This window comes from Periplaneta americana, chromosome 3, assembly GCF_040183065.1.
Source record: "Periplaneta americana isolate PAMFEO1 chromosome 3, P.americana_PAMFEO1_priV1, whole genome shotgun sequence".
Classification (NCBI taxonomy): Eukaryota; Metazoa; Arthropoda; class Insecta; order Blattodea; family Blattidae; genus Periplaneta; species Periplaneta americana.
Window position 1 is genome coordinate 161,392,219 of NC_091119.1, and position 18,268 is coordinate 161,410,486.

At 34.9% G+C, this 18,268-nt stretch overlaps 1 protein-coding gene across 4 annotated transcripts in view; it reads left to right on the forward strand.

The window, feature by feature from the left end:
• The window catches only part of tho2 (THO complex subunit 2-like protein), a 135,189-nt gene that overhangs the window by 32,021 nt on the left and 84,900 nt on the right, over positions 1 to 18,268 (forward strand). For all 4 annotated transcript variants that reach the window (XM_069822181.1, XM_069822180.1, XM_069822179.1 and 1 more), the window contains exons 16-22: positions 3,519 to 3,683; positions 7,161 to 7,445; positions 7,630 to 7,746; positions 9,839 to 10,030; positions 10,877 to 11,005; positions 11,119 to 11,379; positions 14,964 to 15,089. In XM_069822181.1, coding sequence (XP_069678282.1) covers positions 3,519 to 3,683; positions 7,161 to 7,445; positions 7,630 to 7,746; positions 9,839 to 10,030; positions 10,877 to 11,005; positions 11,119 to 11,379; positions 14,964 to 15,089 — 1,275 coding nt within the window. The remainder of the gene's footprint in view (positions 1 to 3,518; positions 3,684 to 7,160; positions 7,446 to 7,629; positions 7,747 to 9,838; positions 10,031 to 10,876; positions 11,006 to 11,118; positions 11,380 to 14,963; positions 15,090 to 18,268) is intronic.

Sequence of the window (18,268 nt, forward strand, 5' to 3'; positions counted from 1 at the left end):
AAGTTTCGTAGCCCCATAGCTTCAGCACGAAAGAAATCACTTTATTGCCATAGTTTCTAAGTTCCTTTAATTTTCAGTGATGAGCGATGTATATAATGGAAGGAGAAAGGAACTGGTCACTCTACCCCACTATCTATATTTTATTATTTTTTTTTATTTTATTAGGTTATTTTATGATGCTTTATCAACATCTTAGGTTATTTAGCATCTGAATGAGATGGAGGTGATAATGCCGGTGAAATGAGACCGGGGTCCAACACCGAAAGTTACCCAGCATTTGCTCATATTGGGTTGAGGGAAAACCCCGGAAAAAATCTCAACCAGGTAACTTGCCCTGACCGGGAATCGAACCCGGGCCACCTGGTTTCGCGGCTAGACGCACTAACCGTTACTCCACAGGTGTGGACCCCACTATCTATCTCCTGGCTTATTTGCCTTATGAATGATGTCTTATTGGCGTCACTTAGAGGTTCAAACCTGTCTTTGGACAGTTGACTGAACAACAGCAGCCGTGTTATAGTTGTGAAAATTAGAAAATTTATGATAATGTTTCACTACTATTTTAAGGGTCTAAATACAGTAGGAATGAAACTTTTTTTAAATAAGGCTGAACCAAAAACTGTATGCATTTCACAGCTCCAGTGGAGTTATTAGTACGATTTGTCTATTGCTTTACAAGAAAATTTTTATTTTCATTTAACACAGCATGTAATTTGTACAATTATAATTGGAATTAAATTACAATGGTTCAATCTTCTTGAGATGGTGTCATTGAATAATTATGCGTATATTAAGCATATTGGATAATTTATTTTTGAAGATTGCGTTTTTCTTCTGAAATTACTTAAAAATAACTTTAAAAATTTAGTGAACTTCCCACCTCCTAAAACATACCTGATAGTCGCATTCTCAAAATAATATCTCTTTTCGTGTTCTTGATTTTTTTCTATAAAAATTTTTTGCAGGTATGTCGAAGAAGGTGCACATAAAATTTTGGGACAAAATGGTTATGAAGATGGCATGTAGGCTATCTCATTTTGTGTTTTATACATTTCACAAAATTTACTCTGCACCCAAATGAAAAGGTGTACATTCAGTGTTAGTATTTTACAGCTAAGTTCTTTTTTATACATATATCGGATTGCATTTATAACTTTTACAGGTTAAGTATATGTAGTTGTATGTAATTTTGCTTTTACAAACATCAGTATTTTTATTTTATTCTATTTCCATAAAGATTGCAATTTCATAGGTTTTAATTATCTGAAATATTAATTTTTTCATCTTGTGCAATAAAAATATTCAAGAAGAAAATCTTTAGAGGTGAATTGGTGGAAATCGCCATTTTGTGTTAATTTTAAAGTAATTTTTATTAAAAACTATCATATTTTCTGTGCATCATTTTCAGATTAATTAAGTCGTAGATACTGAATATGAATAAAATCTGCTTAGTATAAAGAGGAAGTAAAATATTTAAGTCCGATTTCCTGCTCTGTGAAGCCCCTTAATCATAAAAGTAATTGGTTGATTTTATATTTATTCCTGAACTAAAACATTTCTGGCTTATAGGCCTACTTTTCTGTTATAACAGAAATGTTGGTTTTCATGTGCGTATATGTAATATATTGTATCCAATATTGATTTGCACAATTTGAATGCTGTATGGTTAATTATCTTGCTATACAGCTCAATTATATTTTGTGCTAAATAAGATGGCAAACCATAACTACCACTTTTAAATATATTTAATTGTGGCTTTAATATTTGCATACATTGGCATACACACACATTCTTATATCTTTGATTTCAAAAAAGATGTGTAAAGATGTTCCTAAGCGAAGAAAAAATAGGTGATCAGGCATTTTCTCGCTCAGGAATTGTTTTGCTATAGGGAAATGTACAGAAACATTCTAGAAGACTAGAGATTTCAGTTAATAATATTGAGATATATACAATATATATAGGGGTGTTATTTTGTAGTGATTATTTTATCTTGATTTTGGTGATTAAAATGATTTAATTTCGATGAATATTTCGTTAAAAAAAATTGTATGCATATTTTGCACCCTAAAGGAACTTAAAATTATAAAATAAGTTTGTTTATTGAAACAATCCCGTTGAAACTAAAAGTAAATTGTTTGTATCATTAATTAAATTCATAATTAATTTCATTCGATGTAGGGAATGCCGGCTCTGCCTTTTTGATCTCACGAAGATAGTTGTTATGGGAAAGAGAAATGACCGTTGTCTGATTGTGATGCTCCCTGGAAGTAGTTCCTGAAACTATGTGTATATCGCTCCCAGATGTCACACATATGTAATTCTTAACAATCAGATATGTAGAAATTTTCATGTATATTTTATAACGAAATATTTCAGATATTATTTGGAAGAAAGAGTAATTTTTCGTGCAAATTCTCCATAAAACCTGTTTTTTAAATATCGTGATTATGAAGTAATTTAATGGATTTCTATTAATTTCGTAAAAATTAGCTGATATATTTTACTTAATTTTACTCTTTCATTAAAGGATTTGCGTTTCTCATGCATAAAATTAAGTTTTTAACATATGTTTCGCATATTGTTAATATCAAAAAATTACAATTTATGATAAGTATAGTCAGCTAATAGGCTGCAATACAGAGTTGGTATCAAGACAGTCAGAGAAGTATATTGATGATTCGTGGTTGTACGTAACTTATATTTATAAATATTATATTCTGAAGACGACCTTGAAACCATACATCATAAATTTAACCCTAACAGAAAAAAAGTAAATAACGAAGTAAGAGGAAAAGGGTTTCTTTTTATAATGAAGTTACGAATAAAATATAACTATGTACAGGATTAGCTGCTATTAAAGTCGTATAAGCAATAAAAAATACCAAGTACTATATATTGAACATATTTTTTTAAAACACTTAATTCTACTTGAAAATAAGTCTATTTTATGTTCTTACTATGAGGAAACTCACTGCTAACATTCTGGTTAAAATTATAAACGTTCATGATAAAGTCTTTTTCCACTCTAAGCATTGCTAAAGCTAAAATTATTTTTAATCTGTGAATGGAGGACAGAATGTGGCTTCTTTGGAGAAGTGCTGTGATCATCTACCTAGTCTTTGTTATTCTGCTCGACTTCTGTATTATGCTTTGGGCTCTTTGGCATGAGCTGATGTGTGGTAGGGTTTTCTGAAGTACTCTAGAATTTAGGAGAAGTTTTAAGATGAGTGGTTTACAGTTATTGGACATTATGATTGCCCTTTTCTCAGGACATGTGAACATTCGGTAAATACATTGATTCAAGGCTTTTTGGGACAGCAGTGCTATGAAGACCGTGGGGTCAAGTGAAAGTTGTTGGTTGTGCAAAACACAGGTAGCATGAAAAAGAACACCAATATAGATGTGTATGTATGTATGTATGTATGTATGTATGTATGTATGTATGTATGTACAGTATATTATTATGAATTTAATTTTTATGCAAGACTTTTTAATATACTTGTTTCCTACCACAGTGTCAGGATACATTAGTGCAATTTGGAACATTCCTTGGCTCTACTTTATCAATGGAAGAATATGTGACGAAACTACCAACTATCCACAGCATGTTGGCTGATTACCACATTCATGCAGACGTTGCTTTCTTCTTAGCTCGACCAATGTTCACCCATGCTATTAATGTAAGTACCGTGTGCATTTACAGCATTTTATATTGGGCTAGATGCTCTGTAATAGAAGAGTATTTTATAAGATGACGTGAATATTCCGTGGAAAGGATGGGAAAACCAATTCAGGCTGTGTATCCACGAAGCGAGGCTGCCTCATGATGCTTGTTTTGCTCAGTAGATGCTTTGCCTTGGGCTGCCTCAGCCATGAGCCAATTCCAGTCGGTTTTTGGATGTGATGAAAGTTGTCTCACAGTGATTAACTCGCTCTGTATGGACTGTTCGTTGGTACAGATCCCATCACGCAAACCGATGTTGACTACCTCGATTGCTGTGCACTAACTGGTGGCTCATGCTGCTTCGTGCTCTTGCCCCTCTATCAAAAGAACAAAACCGCAAGGCAAACAAGAAGATAGGTTGGCCATTCTTCGTGGATACACGGCATTAGATTCATTGAATTTAATTTCATTGTTTTATGGACTTAATTTATTTCTTGTTATGCAATAATCTTATACACAATATTGTATTTACTACATTCATGGCGAAGAAAAGTGGTTAAGGTATGCATCGACATTTGAATTGATGATTTTTGTTGAAATTTTCAATTTAAAAAAAAATGTTACGAAAGAACCTCAAATTTCCAAAACGATATAGTTTATATGAAAATTCATACTGGAAGTGAGTTTAATTAAAATTTAATTGCTACTGTGTGTACATGGAGGGGTGTGATACAGTGCTGCATATAACATTTTTGTTTATTGTTTGTGGTATTACGAGTTTTTATCCCCAGTGTACCCCCAATTTATAACTTGTGCTGGGCAAGCCCGTGGCCCAGGTAACATAGGGGTTTTCTCTGGGACCTCCAGTTCTCCTGTGGCATCCCAACAAATCTCCATAATCATCTCATCGCAGGTGTAGTGTAGATCAGCCTCCTATGGCGCACCCTGGACAATGACTGTGTCGGTAAATTCATCTACATAACTGGCTTCGTACGGGTGAATGACTCACGTCAAGTGCCTGCCATTAGTTAAAAAAAAAAAGTTCAAAACAACTTAATTTTATTATGTAATAGTAGAAAGAATATTCTTTATGGAGATCGACATATTAAGACAGGCCAGCCATCTGCTTCTACATAAACAAATTTTCATCAAATTCAATGCTTCACAAGAATTTGAAATGATGGATGCAGTGTGTCATTTCAATTCTGGAAATAAAGTAGAACTGGAAGTCCTTCTGAAGAAGCTGGGGATAAATCCAGGTAAATAGACCTCTGCAGAAACCATCACAACTGACAGGCAATGGTTATGAAAGAGTTTTCTGCAGAGCACCCTCTATCAAAAACAGAGGAGACAGTACCTCCGAGGGAGGAAAAACCTAACTGAGGATCAGAGACAACAAATTGAGAGTCCCATTTACTCAGTATGAGGATTTTAACGCTACAAGTAAGATTAGTATGTTATTTAATTTTCTTGAAAACTTCATTGCTTTTTTTTTCTAGAAATTAAAATTTTCTGCATTTTTGCTTCCTTGATTAAAAAAAAAAAAAAGCATACTTAAACTTAAGTTACAATCAAATCTCTTACACCAATTTTAAAGCTTATTAAATGGACAATGATGTGAACCAAAATATAGTGAGATTGAATGCCAAATACAAATTTTATAGGGGTTCAAACTGAAATTCAGTTGTACAAAAATTTTCTTTTTTTATTTAAAGAAATCATAGTTTCTTAAATTATGTTACATACATTAGATATCTGTCGTTGACATTATTGCGCAGGTAAAATCAAACAATTCGGCAAAAGAAATGTTAAGATAGCACTTTTATGATTGCTACAGTGTTTCTAAAATTAATTGAATTTTTTCAACAAAATTTTTTTTAGAGGACCCTGAAAAATGATTTTGAAATTTTGTTGTTGATCCGTTTAGTAAAACCAGACTATTATTCTTGAAAATTTTCAAAGCAATTGGGCCAGAATTATAGACTTTAGATTCCAACATGTATGCATACCTTAATAATAATTGTACCCTCTGGAAATCAGCATTATTGTTGCTTAACTCAGTTTTATACAAAAACCGAGTCATCAGTGGTCCTGTAGGCCATTAAAGAGAACAAAAGAATTCCCAAATAATTCATCTCCCCATTTTTTTGCAGCTAACACATTCAAAAGTAACATATTGTCTTTCTTCAAAATTACGAGTATTTAAAAAAATGCCTTTTTTTTTTTTTTTCGTTTTTATTTTAGAAATGGAGCTTTTTCGCAAAAACAGTCAATTTTCGCGAAAATTCGCGGCAAATTTAGTGTAAAATTTATGATAAAACTTGCATATATTTTTAGTGCGTCTCATTCACATTTCGTGTTTATCACTAATAGCAAAAAAAAAAAAAATCGGCCCTGAGTATAAGCATTGCACTCCAGCATTGACCACAGGACTCTCATGATGAAAAGTTGAGTGGATGCAAGCCATTCTGGAAGTTTGACAAATAAAAAGAAAACTATGTTCGTACTTACCGCATTTAGTAGACTGCTACTAAAGCAATTAGGTATACAAATGACCATTGTGCACCCCATGAACTGTAATTCGTCCCAGGAAACCACAGTGGGTGACCATCCTCACGGTACTGCTGAATTTTATTTCCTGCATTTCTTTGGAGGAGACACCCTGTCTTTCACGAGGTACTGATGCTTGATGTGGCTTAAATCTGGACAATCTAGCAAAATGTGAGGTAAATAACTCAGCTGGATATCTCACATTTTCTACATGAGGCTCAACGTATGTATAGTTATGTTCAGATGGCAGTGTCCAGTCAGAAGTCTTATTAACCATATTATTGTTGCTTTTCTTGTTCATAAAATTCTAAGTTTATTGCTGTCATTTGTTTTCATATTTGTCTTTGTGTTCAAACTTACATTCTGTGCATGGCTCTGTCTTCCCTCCTATTTAAATAAAAGTTTCCTGCTTTTTCTAAACTTTTTTTTTTTTGTTCATGTCTCTTTATATTCACTTTAACACTTGTTATAAAATATAAAACTTTACAAAAACTTAGAACTTTAAAAGTGTTAAAGTTTTAAAATAATTATTTATGCAACAAGTTGCGAAATGATAGCATTTTAAGCACGAAAGTGAAGATTGTCCACCGACCCTTCAGATCCCTTCACTATCTGCAAAAATGAAAACTTCAATATGTAAACTCAAGCACAACAATTGAACTCCAAATAAAAAATGACAATCGATATATAAACCTATAACAACCGGTGTACCAAAATGCAAAACAAAAATGCTACAAACTTATGCTGCAACCTAATATATAGTCATAATCTTGTCTTATGAATTATTAAATTATTTTTTTCATTCCCTTCTAAAAATCTTTTGGTAAGTATTAGTGTGTATAGAACAGTTGTGAACATATAATTGTCTGCCATAACTGTTTTTTTATAATTTGATTAAAGAATATGATAACTGATATCTTGACATCGCTGTTGTTTATTTTAGATGAAGTATGATGCATTGCGTAAGGCTGATCCAAACTGTAAGAAGTTATCACCAACAGCAAAACATCAGAAATACTGTGAAGCTGCTGGCGAAGTTATGAGTCCAATTGTTGCGTCAGTCCGGCCTTTACATCCTCCCAAAGTGTGGGAAGACATCTCTCCACAGTTCTTGGTGACTTTCTGGTCTCTCACAATGTATGATCTCTTTGTTCCTAATGACAGTTATCAGCGTGAAATTAACAAGATAAAGCAACTTTCGCTCCAAGTCATGGACTCCAAAGACATGGTAAGTATAATTTATTATCCATACATACCAATTTATTTATCATCCGCATGTGTATTTTTGTCTTTTGCTATAATTTTTTTATTTTTTCTTTCCTTTTTGATTTAACTGTTGTACATCATATGTTATAAATTGTCATACTTTTTTTTTCTAAGAAAAGTAACATTTTTTATCTCCTGTCATGTAGGCTGCCAGTAAAGGCAAGAAGGAGCAAGAGAGGTACACTGCACTGATGGAGAAACTTCAGGAAGAGAAGAAGAAGCAGCATGAACATGTTGAAAAAGTTATGGCCAGATTGAAACAGGTACTAAACTGACTAAAAATTCAGTGTGTTTTGATTTTTACAGTAATGACATTTTTTACAACTTACAATGAGAAAGGATTGGTTGGATCTTTACGATTCCAAGAATTTTGTATGTTGTAAAATATTTACCAATGTACATATTATGTTTTGTATGTAAACTTTTAATTTTATGAATTTTGTTTTACTCATATTTAGAAACAATTAAGCTAATCCATTTAATTCTAAATACAACTTCTTTGTTTGTCCCACATTTTATAACAGTAGAACTTGGTTATAGCGACCTCGTTTTGTGCGAGATCTCGCCTATAACGTCAAATATTCTGTGGTCCCAACTAATTCCCCATTAGACATATGCTTTCCTACCTTGCTTAATATGACAAATGCATATGCATCTACCTCGCATATAACGTCACTTTCAACCATAGTTTGGAATAAGATTTTCTAAGAACCAAAGTATTTTAAGAAATATTTTGTTGAAATCTGACCCTCAGACATTCTTTACAGTCTCCTTCCGTCATAGACCTCTGGAATGCAGGCGGATTCCCACCCCATTGCCCGAATTCATGAGGTATTAGATCAGTTTCGACAGGAAGTTTTCACTAAGTGCACGCATTTTAATGCAGTATGGCCACTAAAAGAAGTGAGTGATGCTTTAGAAGTCATTAGAATTATGAACATGCTCTATGAAGCTAGGGAAGGAAGCAGTGAAATTGCAACTGAAATTATGAACATAGAACGTAATTTAGCCCTAGAAAGTGTGTATTGGGCAAATAGAAGACAACAGAGTAAAATGACTGATTATTTCACTTCTAAGTAAAGTAATTTGGTGAGTACTGAAAAAACTGTTTTAATACAGAATATCGGTACTGTATTTATAATTCTAGGCCTACGTGTATTTTATTTTTGTTCATTGTAGGCTTAAAAGTTCAATACATAAATCTAAAATAAGTCTAATTAATTTTGTTATTTTTCATTTTCCACCTCACTAGATTGATAATATGAATCTCGGTTACTACGACACTCGTTTATAACAACATAATGTTTAAGGTCCCTTGGATGTCGTTATAACCAAGTTCTACTGTATATTTTACTGGAATAGAGTAAAATCATAGCGTCGCCCTCGGTAGCACAGTTGGTTTAGCACTGGCCTTCTATTCTCGAGGTTGCGGGTTCGATCCAGGCCGAGGTCGATGGCATTTAAGTGTATTTAAATGAGACAGGCTCATGTAAGTAGATTTACTGGCATGTAAAAGAACTCCTGCAGGACAAAAATTCCAGCACACTGGCAACGCTGATATAACCTCAGCAGTTGCAAGCGTCGTTAAATAAACTATAATTTTTTTTAATTTAAAATCATAGCAGGGATTCTTCTAAGGAATTCAAATTGGAGAACTACCACAATACAGTAGAATCCCTCTTAACCAGCACTAAAGGGGCCAGGCTAGTTCTGGATACGAGATTTTGCTGGATAATTGAATAAATACCATTATATACAAAAAAAAAAAAAAGTTCGTATTTCATGGTACCAAATGTTGAAACTGCAACCATATGAAGCTTATTTCTCTATCACGTGCCCATGACTGAATAAACATAAAAACTGTGTGGATTTTCCTTATTAAAACACTTCACACAACACAAATAATATACTAATTCTAGGTTAAAATATTCACTGAAAATAGAAGTTCCTGCGAACTTCCTAATGTGGCAAAACTGACGTCCCAGACTGTGGCAATGTGCCCCCCCCCCCACCTCCAGCCAAAAGTGCAGTTGTTTTGGTATTGCCAGTTACGAGTGATTTTACTGTATTGATTTAGATTAAAATTTTTGTCCAGATTTGGAACATAATATGAAGCTGATGTATTATTAATTTGACTAATTGCGTGTCAAGTACAGTACTTACCTATGCAGTTAAAATGTTTCTTCTCTATAAACGTGATTTTTTTCAGTGAGATATCTGCACCATAGTACAGCATTGTTCTGATTGGAGACCATTTCAAACGAGTTGTGCTTATAACCATTTTGTGGTAGATGTTATTACATAAAATATAGCATAACAAAATCTACACCACATTTCTTTAATGAACTGTTACAGGAGAAAGATTCATGGTTTCTCTCCCGATCACCTAAATCTGCGAAGAACGAGACCATTACACAATTTCTGCAACTCTGCCTATTTCCAAGGTGTATATTTACAGCTACAGACGCTGTGTATTGTGCAAAGTTTGTTCATACTATTCATAGCCTCAAGACTGCAAACTTCTCTACTTTGCTGTGCTACGATAGAGTAAGTGAAAGCCTTCAAGTTTCCTCCGTCTGATTATCACATTCAAATAATATATGAATTTACAGTGAAGCATTGGTTATCCTTGCTAATTCATTCCTCAAAACTACGACAGTTACTGAAGTTATGGAAAATTGACAATTTAATCCAAAAACTTATCCAAATATAAACATCTTTCTTTTATGTTACAACTTCGAACAAAATTTTGTATTACAAGAAATATAATTCCTTGACACTAATTACCACATTGATTTACTTTTATAAAAAATTATTAATTTCATTACATTTTTTACAGAAAATTTCAACAGAAAAGCTTAATAAATGCTGTAAAATTCAATTAAACACCAAATCACGAAATTTGGGGCATCATATTTCTTTACCAACCTTGACATTGAACTTATAGGACCTCAAATCCTACTTCACAAGAACAGTGGATCTACAGAACATCACAGAATACTCTTGATCATGTATAGAAACAGAAGCTCGCAACCAAACAAAAGATTTATTTTTTATGGTGACTGCAAGCAATAAAGCTAACTAATGTCTGAAGTTTAAATCTGGATGCTCGAGATTGTGTGAATGTTACTCATTGAGAAGAAATGTACCAGTGCATAATCAGCAAAAACTGCAATCAGTATAATTTTGACGATATTTCAAATTAATTATATTAAATAGCAAATGATGGTTAGTAGTTGAAGACGATGACAATTGAAGCTCAACAGTAATAGAATCTCTCTTACCATCTTTTTTTTTAATCATTTTTCGAAGAAGTTGTAATAATTTAAAGTTCATAATTTGATGATCTGTCACCAGTCGAAGGTGTAACATCCTATATTGTTTCATCCACAGCTCTTCTGTGATATCACCTACTCAGTAACATCATGCACTGAAAATGAAGCTAATCGATATGGTCGGTTTCTCTGTGCCATGCTGGAGACTGTTATGAGATGGCATTCTGAGAAAGCAACTTTCGAAAAGGTTGGTAATCAGATTGTTAATCCAAAATACGCAAGTTGAGTCTTTTTAAAGTGAAAACTGTGAATATGAGCTTCATAAATTTGTATTCAGAGAATTGTAATCTTTATTTACAGGAATGTTCCAACTACCCAGGATTTGTAACAAAGTTCCGTGTCAGCAACCAGTTTTCTGAGGCAAATGATCATGTTGGCTATGAGAATTACCGCCATGTCTGCCATAAGTGGCATTATAAAATCACAAAAGCCATGGTTGTCTGCCTTGACTCTAAGGACTACGTCCAGATTCGAAACTCACTAATCATCCTCATCAAGATTCTTCCTCATTTCCCAGTGCTGACCAAACTGAGCCAAATTATTGAGCGGAAGATAGAGAAGGTAAACACTATATATAATATCTTCACAATCAAAAAATATATATACACAACAGGGAAAAACTTAATAGAAATAATGACATTATATCCTATTATGAACGCGTGTGGAGGGAGGGTGTGCAAGCTCGTTTTTCCCTCCTCCCACTAAATTTGTGTGTGTTTCCCCCTTACTATTTGTGTGTGTGTGTGTGTGTGTGTGTGTGTGTGTGTGTGTGTGTGTGTGTGTGTGTGTGTGTGTGTGTGTGTGTGTGTGTGTGTGTGTGTGTGTGTGTGTGTGTGTGTGTGTGTGTGTGTGTGTGTGTGTGTGTGTGTGTGTGTGTGTGTGTGTGTGTGTGTGTGTGTGTGTGTGTGTGTGTGTGTGTGTGTGTGTGTGTGTGTGTGTGTGTGTGTGTGTGTGTGTGTGTGTGTGTGTGTGTGTGTGTGTGTGTGTGTGTGTGTGTGTGTGTGTGTGTGTGTGTGTGTGTGTGTGTGTGTGTGTGTGTGTGTGTGTGTGTGTGTGTGTGTGTGTGTGTGTGTGTGTGTGTGTGTGTGTGTGTGTGTGTGTGTGTGTGTGTGTGTGTGTGTGTGTGTGTGTGTGTGTGTGTGTGTGTGTGTGTGTGTGTGTGTGTGTGTGTGTGTGTGTGTGTGTGTGTGTGTGTGTGTGTGTGTGTGTGTGTGTGTGTGTGTGTGTGTGTGTGTGTGTGTGTGTGTGTGTGTGTGTGTGTGTGTGTGTGTGTGTGTGTGTGTGTGTGTGTGTGTGTGTGTGTGTGTGTGTGTGTGTGTGTGTGTGTGTGTGTGTGTGTGTGTGTGTGTGTGTGTGTGTGTGTGTGTGTGTGTGTGTGTGTGTGTGTGTGTGTGTGTGTGTGTGTGTGTGTGTGTGTGTGTGTGTGTGTGTGTGTGTGTGTGTGTGTGTGTGTGTGTGTGTGTGTGTGTGTGTGTGTGTGTGTGTGTGTGTGTGTGTGTGTGTGTGTGTGTGTGTGTGTGTGTGTGTGTGTGTGTGTGTGTGTGTGTGTGTGTGTGTGTGTGTGTGTGTGTGTGTGTGTGTGTGTGTGTGTGTGTGTGTGTGTGTGTGTGTGTGTGTGTGTGTGTGTGTGTGTGTGTGTGTGTGTGTGTGTGTGTGTGTGTGTGTGTGTGTGTGTGTGTGTGTGTGTGTGTGTGTGTGTGTGTGTGTGTGTGTGTGTGTGTGTGTGTGTGTGTGTGTGTGTGTGTGTGTGTGTGTGTGTGTGTGTGTGTGTGTGTGTGTGTGTGTGTGTGTGTGTGTGTGTGTGTGTGTGTGTGTGTGTGTGTGTGTGTGTGTGTGTGTGTGTGTGTGTGTGTGTGTGTGTGTGTGTGTGTGTGTGTGTGTGTGTGTGTGTGTGTGTGTGTGTGTGTGTGTGTGTGTGTGTGTGTGTGTGTGTGTGTGTGTGTGTGTGTGTGTGTGTGTGTGTGTGTGTGTGTGTGTGTGTGTGTGTGTGTGTGTGTGTGTGTGTGTGTGTGTGTGTGTGTGTGTGTGTGTGTGTGTGTGTGTGTGTGTGTGTGTGTGTGTGTGTGTGTGTGTGTGTGTGTGTGTGTGTGTGTGTGTGTGTGTGTGTGTGTGTGTGTGTGTGTGTGTGTGTGTGTTTTTTACTGAACAACATGCTCCATTACATAAGTAATCCTACATGTCTGTTTGCGCTTAGAATATTGCTATTTTCTTACAATCAGGGATGAGACTGAGTGTCATAATTCTATATGGTCTTGATAATTATATTTACTCTTCTCCATATTTGTGTTTCCATATTGCTACACACTTTGCCTACTTTCTAAATCTACCTCTCGTATGAATTTACAATATTCCTTGAAGTATTTGGAAATGAGATCAGGTCTGTTTGGTGGCCACCTTCCTCCTTTGGAATTTATGATCCTTTCCAATTTGTTTCGGGCAGTGTTTTACTTCGTGCACTCGAGTAAAATATGGTCTACCATTTCGTCACCGTTATTGCAGCTGCATGTTGAATCTTGTAGAGTGTGTGTGCGTGCGTTTTTTTTTTTTTTTTTTTTTTTTTTATATGTCTTTACTGAACAACATGCTCCATTACATAAGTAATACTACATGTCTATTTGCGCTTAGAATATTGCTATTTTCTTACAATCAGGGATGAGACAGAGTGACATAATTCTATATGGTCTTGATAATTATTTACTCTTCTCCATATTTGTGTTTCCATATTGCTACACACTTTGCCTACTTTCTAAATCTACCTCTCGTATGAATTTACAATATTCCTTGAAGTATTTGGAAATGAGATCAGGTCTGTTTGGTGGTCACCTTCCTCCTTTGGAATTTATGATCCTTTCCAATTTGGCTCGGGCAGTGTTGTACTTCGTGCATTCGAGTAAAATATGGTCTACTGTTTCGTCACCGTTATTGCAGCTGCATGTTGAATCTTGTAGAGAGAGAGAGAGAGATTCCCCCCCCCCCCTACTAAATTTGTGTGTGTTTTTTTTCCCCCTACTAAATTTGTTTATTATATAGAGTAGTTCGCTTACGTGTGAAATTCCAGAATTCTACTTGTTAGCCAGATAATTTTTAAATATATGTGTGGTAGGTGAATGTATGCTCAAGAGTGCAGCTCTCAGTTAGTTGTCACACTGAAGTAGGAGTCAGCAGAGAACAATACGAGGTCATTAAATCATGGCAACCATTCATTTTTTTCCCAAAAACCCTGAAAACCCATTGTATACATTTGAAAGAATGTGGCATGTACTTCTTAATATTACCATCAGATCTAGTATGGGTACAGTTGTCTAGAAGCATTCGTACGTCCATTTTCAGTGTTTTGGTAAACAGTGACAGTAAAGTCGGCTAGCATTTGTATGTGAAAGTAGCAGTCCTTTGCTACAAAAATGCATGGGCCTCTCATGTGGAGCTACAGGAAGCATTGAGTGATCATGCCCTGTTTTGTCGAATATTGGCCAGGTGAATAGAGCTTTGAAACATGGAAGATACTCAACAACCAATCTGCATTGCAGTGGATATTCTCTTCACCTAAGTATTGGTGGTTGTAATGAGACAGTGCTTAAATATAAAAGACTTTGGACAATGAAGGAATTAGCTGAATGTCTGTGCTGACAGTGTTCCTAATTTTATGACAGACTTGAAAATGCGCAAGATTGGTGACGAATTTAAATAAGGTATGGAAGTCGAGTGAACTATGTTTCATGTCTTGTCAATCTGGAATGATTTCACTGCAAAGGGAATATCATGCTAAATCTGATGATTAAAGTGGATGAAACATAGACACAAGCACATGACCCTGAAATGACTGAAACAACTGTTCTGTAAATGGCATCATCTGCAGTCACTATGAACAAACACTCGTGATAATTTTGGCTTAAGTCAGTCATGGTGTTCCTGTGCATCAACCAGTTCTTGATGGGCACACTGTGAATATGCCTTATTGCAAGTCCTTTCTGCAGTGTCATGCCATTGAGAAGAAATGTCCAGAACTGCTGTACAGTGCCATAATTTTACATGATAAATAATAAATTGGTACAAGAGAGATCACTTTCCTTCCCCACACTTTCACACAGTTAGAAATGAGTTTACTAGGAAGAGGACATGTAATGTGTTACCTAACTTCATTTCAGGTTCGTGAAGAAGAGAAAAACCAGAGGCAGGATTTGTTCATTCTTGCTACAAGTTACAGTGGTCAGTTGAAGGCAAAATCAGCCTCCATGATACGTGAGAATGAATTTCATCAAGTTGGAGATAAGGTAAACTTTCCATCTGAAGTGTATATATTTTTCTTTGTTGCTAAGCTAACATTGTGATGTATTATTTGTGATTTTTATTAGGTTGACTCTTATATTTTTCCTCCTTCCTCATACACATCATTAGAGGTAAGAAGTTTTGTAAATTAACAGAACTGTTTTTTAAATATATTTGGAGTTGTTTGTGACTGGTTACAGTATATGGACTCGAATCTCACTAGGGTCGATTACCTGGTTGGATTTTTTTTTTTTTTCCTGAAGTTTCCCCCAACTGTAATGTGAATGTCAAGTAATCTCATGTTGAATCCTTGGCTTCCTCTTGCCAAATACCTTGCTGTCACCAATTTCACCAATGCTAGATAACATCGTAGTTGACCCAGAATTGTTAAATATTCAATTAATATTCAATTCATACACATCATTAGAGGTAAGAAGTTTTGTAAATTAACAGAACTGTTTTTAAATATATTTGGAGTTGTTTGTGACTGGTTACAGTATATGGACTCGAATCTCACTAGGGTCGATTACCTGGTTGGATTTTTTTTTTCTGAAGTTTCCCGCAACTGTAATGTGAATGTCAAGTAATCTCATGTTGAATCCTTGGCTTCCTCTTGCCAAATACCTTGCTGTCACCAATTTCACCATTGCTAGATAACATCGTAGTTGACCCAGAGTTGTTAAATATTCAATTAAAAAAAACTTGCTTGTGTACACATATCAAACAAGTACTTATTTTGAAAGAAAATGAACAGAATTGTTTTTGTAAGTGCATTGAAGTTTAGTAGGTATTATTAATGTAATTGAGCCTCACTTTCTTCTTATTGTTGCTATTGTTTTCTCTTGAATTAAAAAATACCTTTTAACAGCATCATTGAGAGAGAGAGAGTAAAATTCTTTGAACATTTACTGATATAAAAGATTTCATTGTACAATAATAAAAGCAAAATTATTTGTCTAGCTTTATATTTATTCATTTTCAACTCTTCGTAACATACATCACTGCTGTAACAACTGTAGAAACCTTTATTCAAGAAGAGTGTAAACATTCAGATTCAAAATTACTGTATACTAGTTTCCAGCCTAGCTACATACATGTTGGGGAAGCCTAAACTGAAAATGGAAACTAGTTGAGACATCGACCTTATTGGATTATTTTTATTGAATACCAACATTTGATGCATGTTTTTCCAAAAATGAACAATTTAGATTATTCATTTTATGCTTAAGAGTGAAACTTTATAGTTTTGAAACTAATCTCAGTTTTCAGACTCACTGCCATATTTGATCATTTTTATCCAATACGAAAGAAAGAAATCTTCGTGGATTAATAAAGTGAAGAATATGTTCTATGTGCACTTAGAATTCATTATCTATTGCACAGAGGATGAAAAACAACAGTCGACATTTTAACTCAACATTTTATAAACATAATTTTTACCATTGTCGTGGTACCCTTGGGTTAAGTACATATGTTAAAAGAAAATGCCAATGTTTTGGTGATTTTTAGGCATGTTTAATAAGTCTTCACATATGTAATCTTCATCTTACGATGTTGGATGACGTATATACGTCCGTTGATGTGACATATTAATGAATTTAAATACTATTATAGTCACAATCATGCCATGGTATGAAAGAAAAATTTCACAACCTCGACCGGGATTCGAACCTGTGACTTCCTGTACTCCGGTCAGGCGCTCTACTACTGAGCTATCGAGTTCATCTCACGCCAAAGGCTTGGAATTATCCTTTCATACTGGCGACTCTGTTATAGAGTACTGTCCATAGCATCTGATCTATTCAGCAGGCTCGAATCCCGCTCGAGGTTGTGAAATTTTTCTTTCATGCCATGGCATGATTGTGACTATAATAATATTTAAATTCATTAATATGTCACATCAACGGACGTATATATGTCATCCAACATCGTAAGATGAAGATTACATTTGTAAAGTTTCTTCCCACCCATAAGCTGTGCTGAATAGATCAGACGCTATGGACAGTGCTCTATAACAGAGTCGCCAGTATGAAAGGATAATTCCAAGCCTTTGGCGTGAGACGAACTCAATAGCTCAGTGGTAGAGCGCCTGACCAGAGTACAGGAAGTCGCAGGTTCGAATCCCGCTTGAGGTTGTGAAATTTTTCTTTCATACCATGGCATGATTGTGACTATAATAGTATTTAAATTCATTGAGTCTTCACATAGTAAAAATTACTGAATAAACCACTGCCAAATGCTAGAACTCAATGCATATTTGTAGTCTTTACATCCGAATGCTTCATCATCTTTATTAATTTAACAACACTGGACACTGGACATTTTACATCTATTTTATTATTTGTAACTGCTTGTCTTTTTAGATTAGCTAAAGATTTAGTTCAACAATCTTTAAAAAGTTACATTTTAGTTTATTTTTATTTTTATATTTAGGTTTTCTTTTTCATATATTAAGTCCAAAGGCATAAATGGTAAGTAATTTGGACTACTGACATAGTCCATAAATATATAAAATCAAGGTACACTGAGATTTTAACAATCGCGCATCTTTAAATAAACTATAAGAATTTACCAGCCACAAAATTACTGAGTGGCATTATGTTAGCCATTATTATCAATCATTGTTTTGACTTCAACCCAGCCTGTTCTGATATTAGAAGTGAGGCTGTGTTATATAACTAGAGATGGGTGCCTTTGTAACCTGTCTTGATAATATAATTGTAATCTTGTTTTTTAGAACATGCACATCATATTCGCCAGTAATTTTTTTTTTTCTGGATTTTGTGACAAAAAATTGAGGCGCGTATTATATTTGATGGCATATTATATTCGAGTAAATATGGTAATTTCGTCTTGTTAGTTTATTCTACGTAACACAAAAATGTTACGAAGAAATTTTCCTGACAGTTAATGGGGGGAGCACCATTGTGTATGTTTTATTTCAAATAAACGTTAATTTTTCGCGAAAACTTATTATATTTCATTTACATGATTCCCAGATAAATTGATTTAAAGATACTGAATACCAACAAAATCCATATAAGACTTTGAGGAGGAATTGTTGCACATAGACTTGCATGCTCATAACCATTTCTTCATTATTACGATTGTTGAAAATATTGCGCAAAAATCTCGAAATCGATATTTTGTATCATCTCATTTTACAATATTTATGTATTTATTA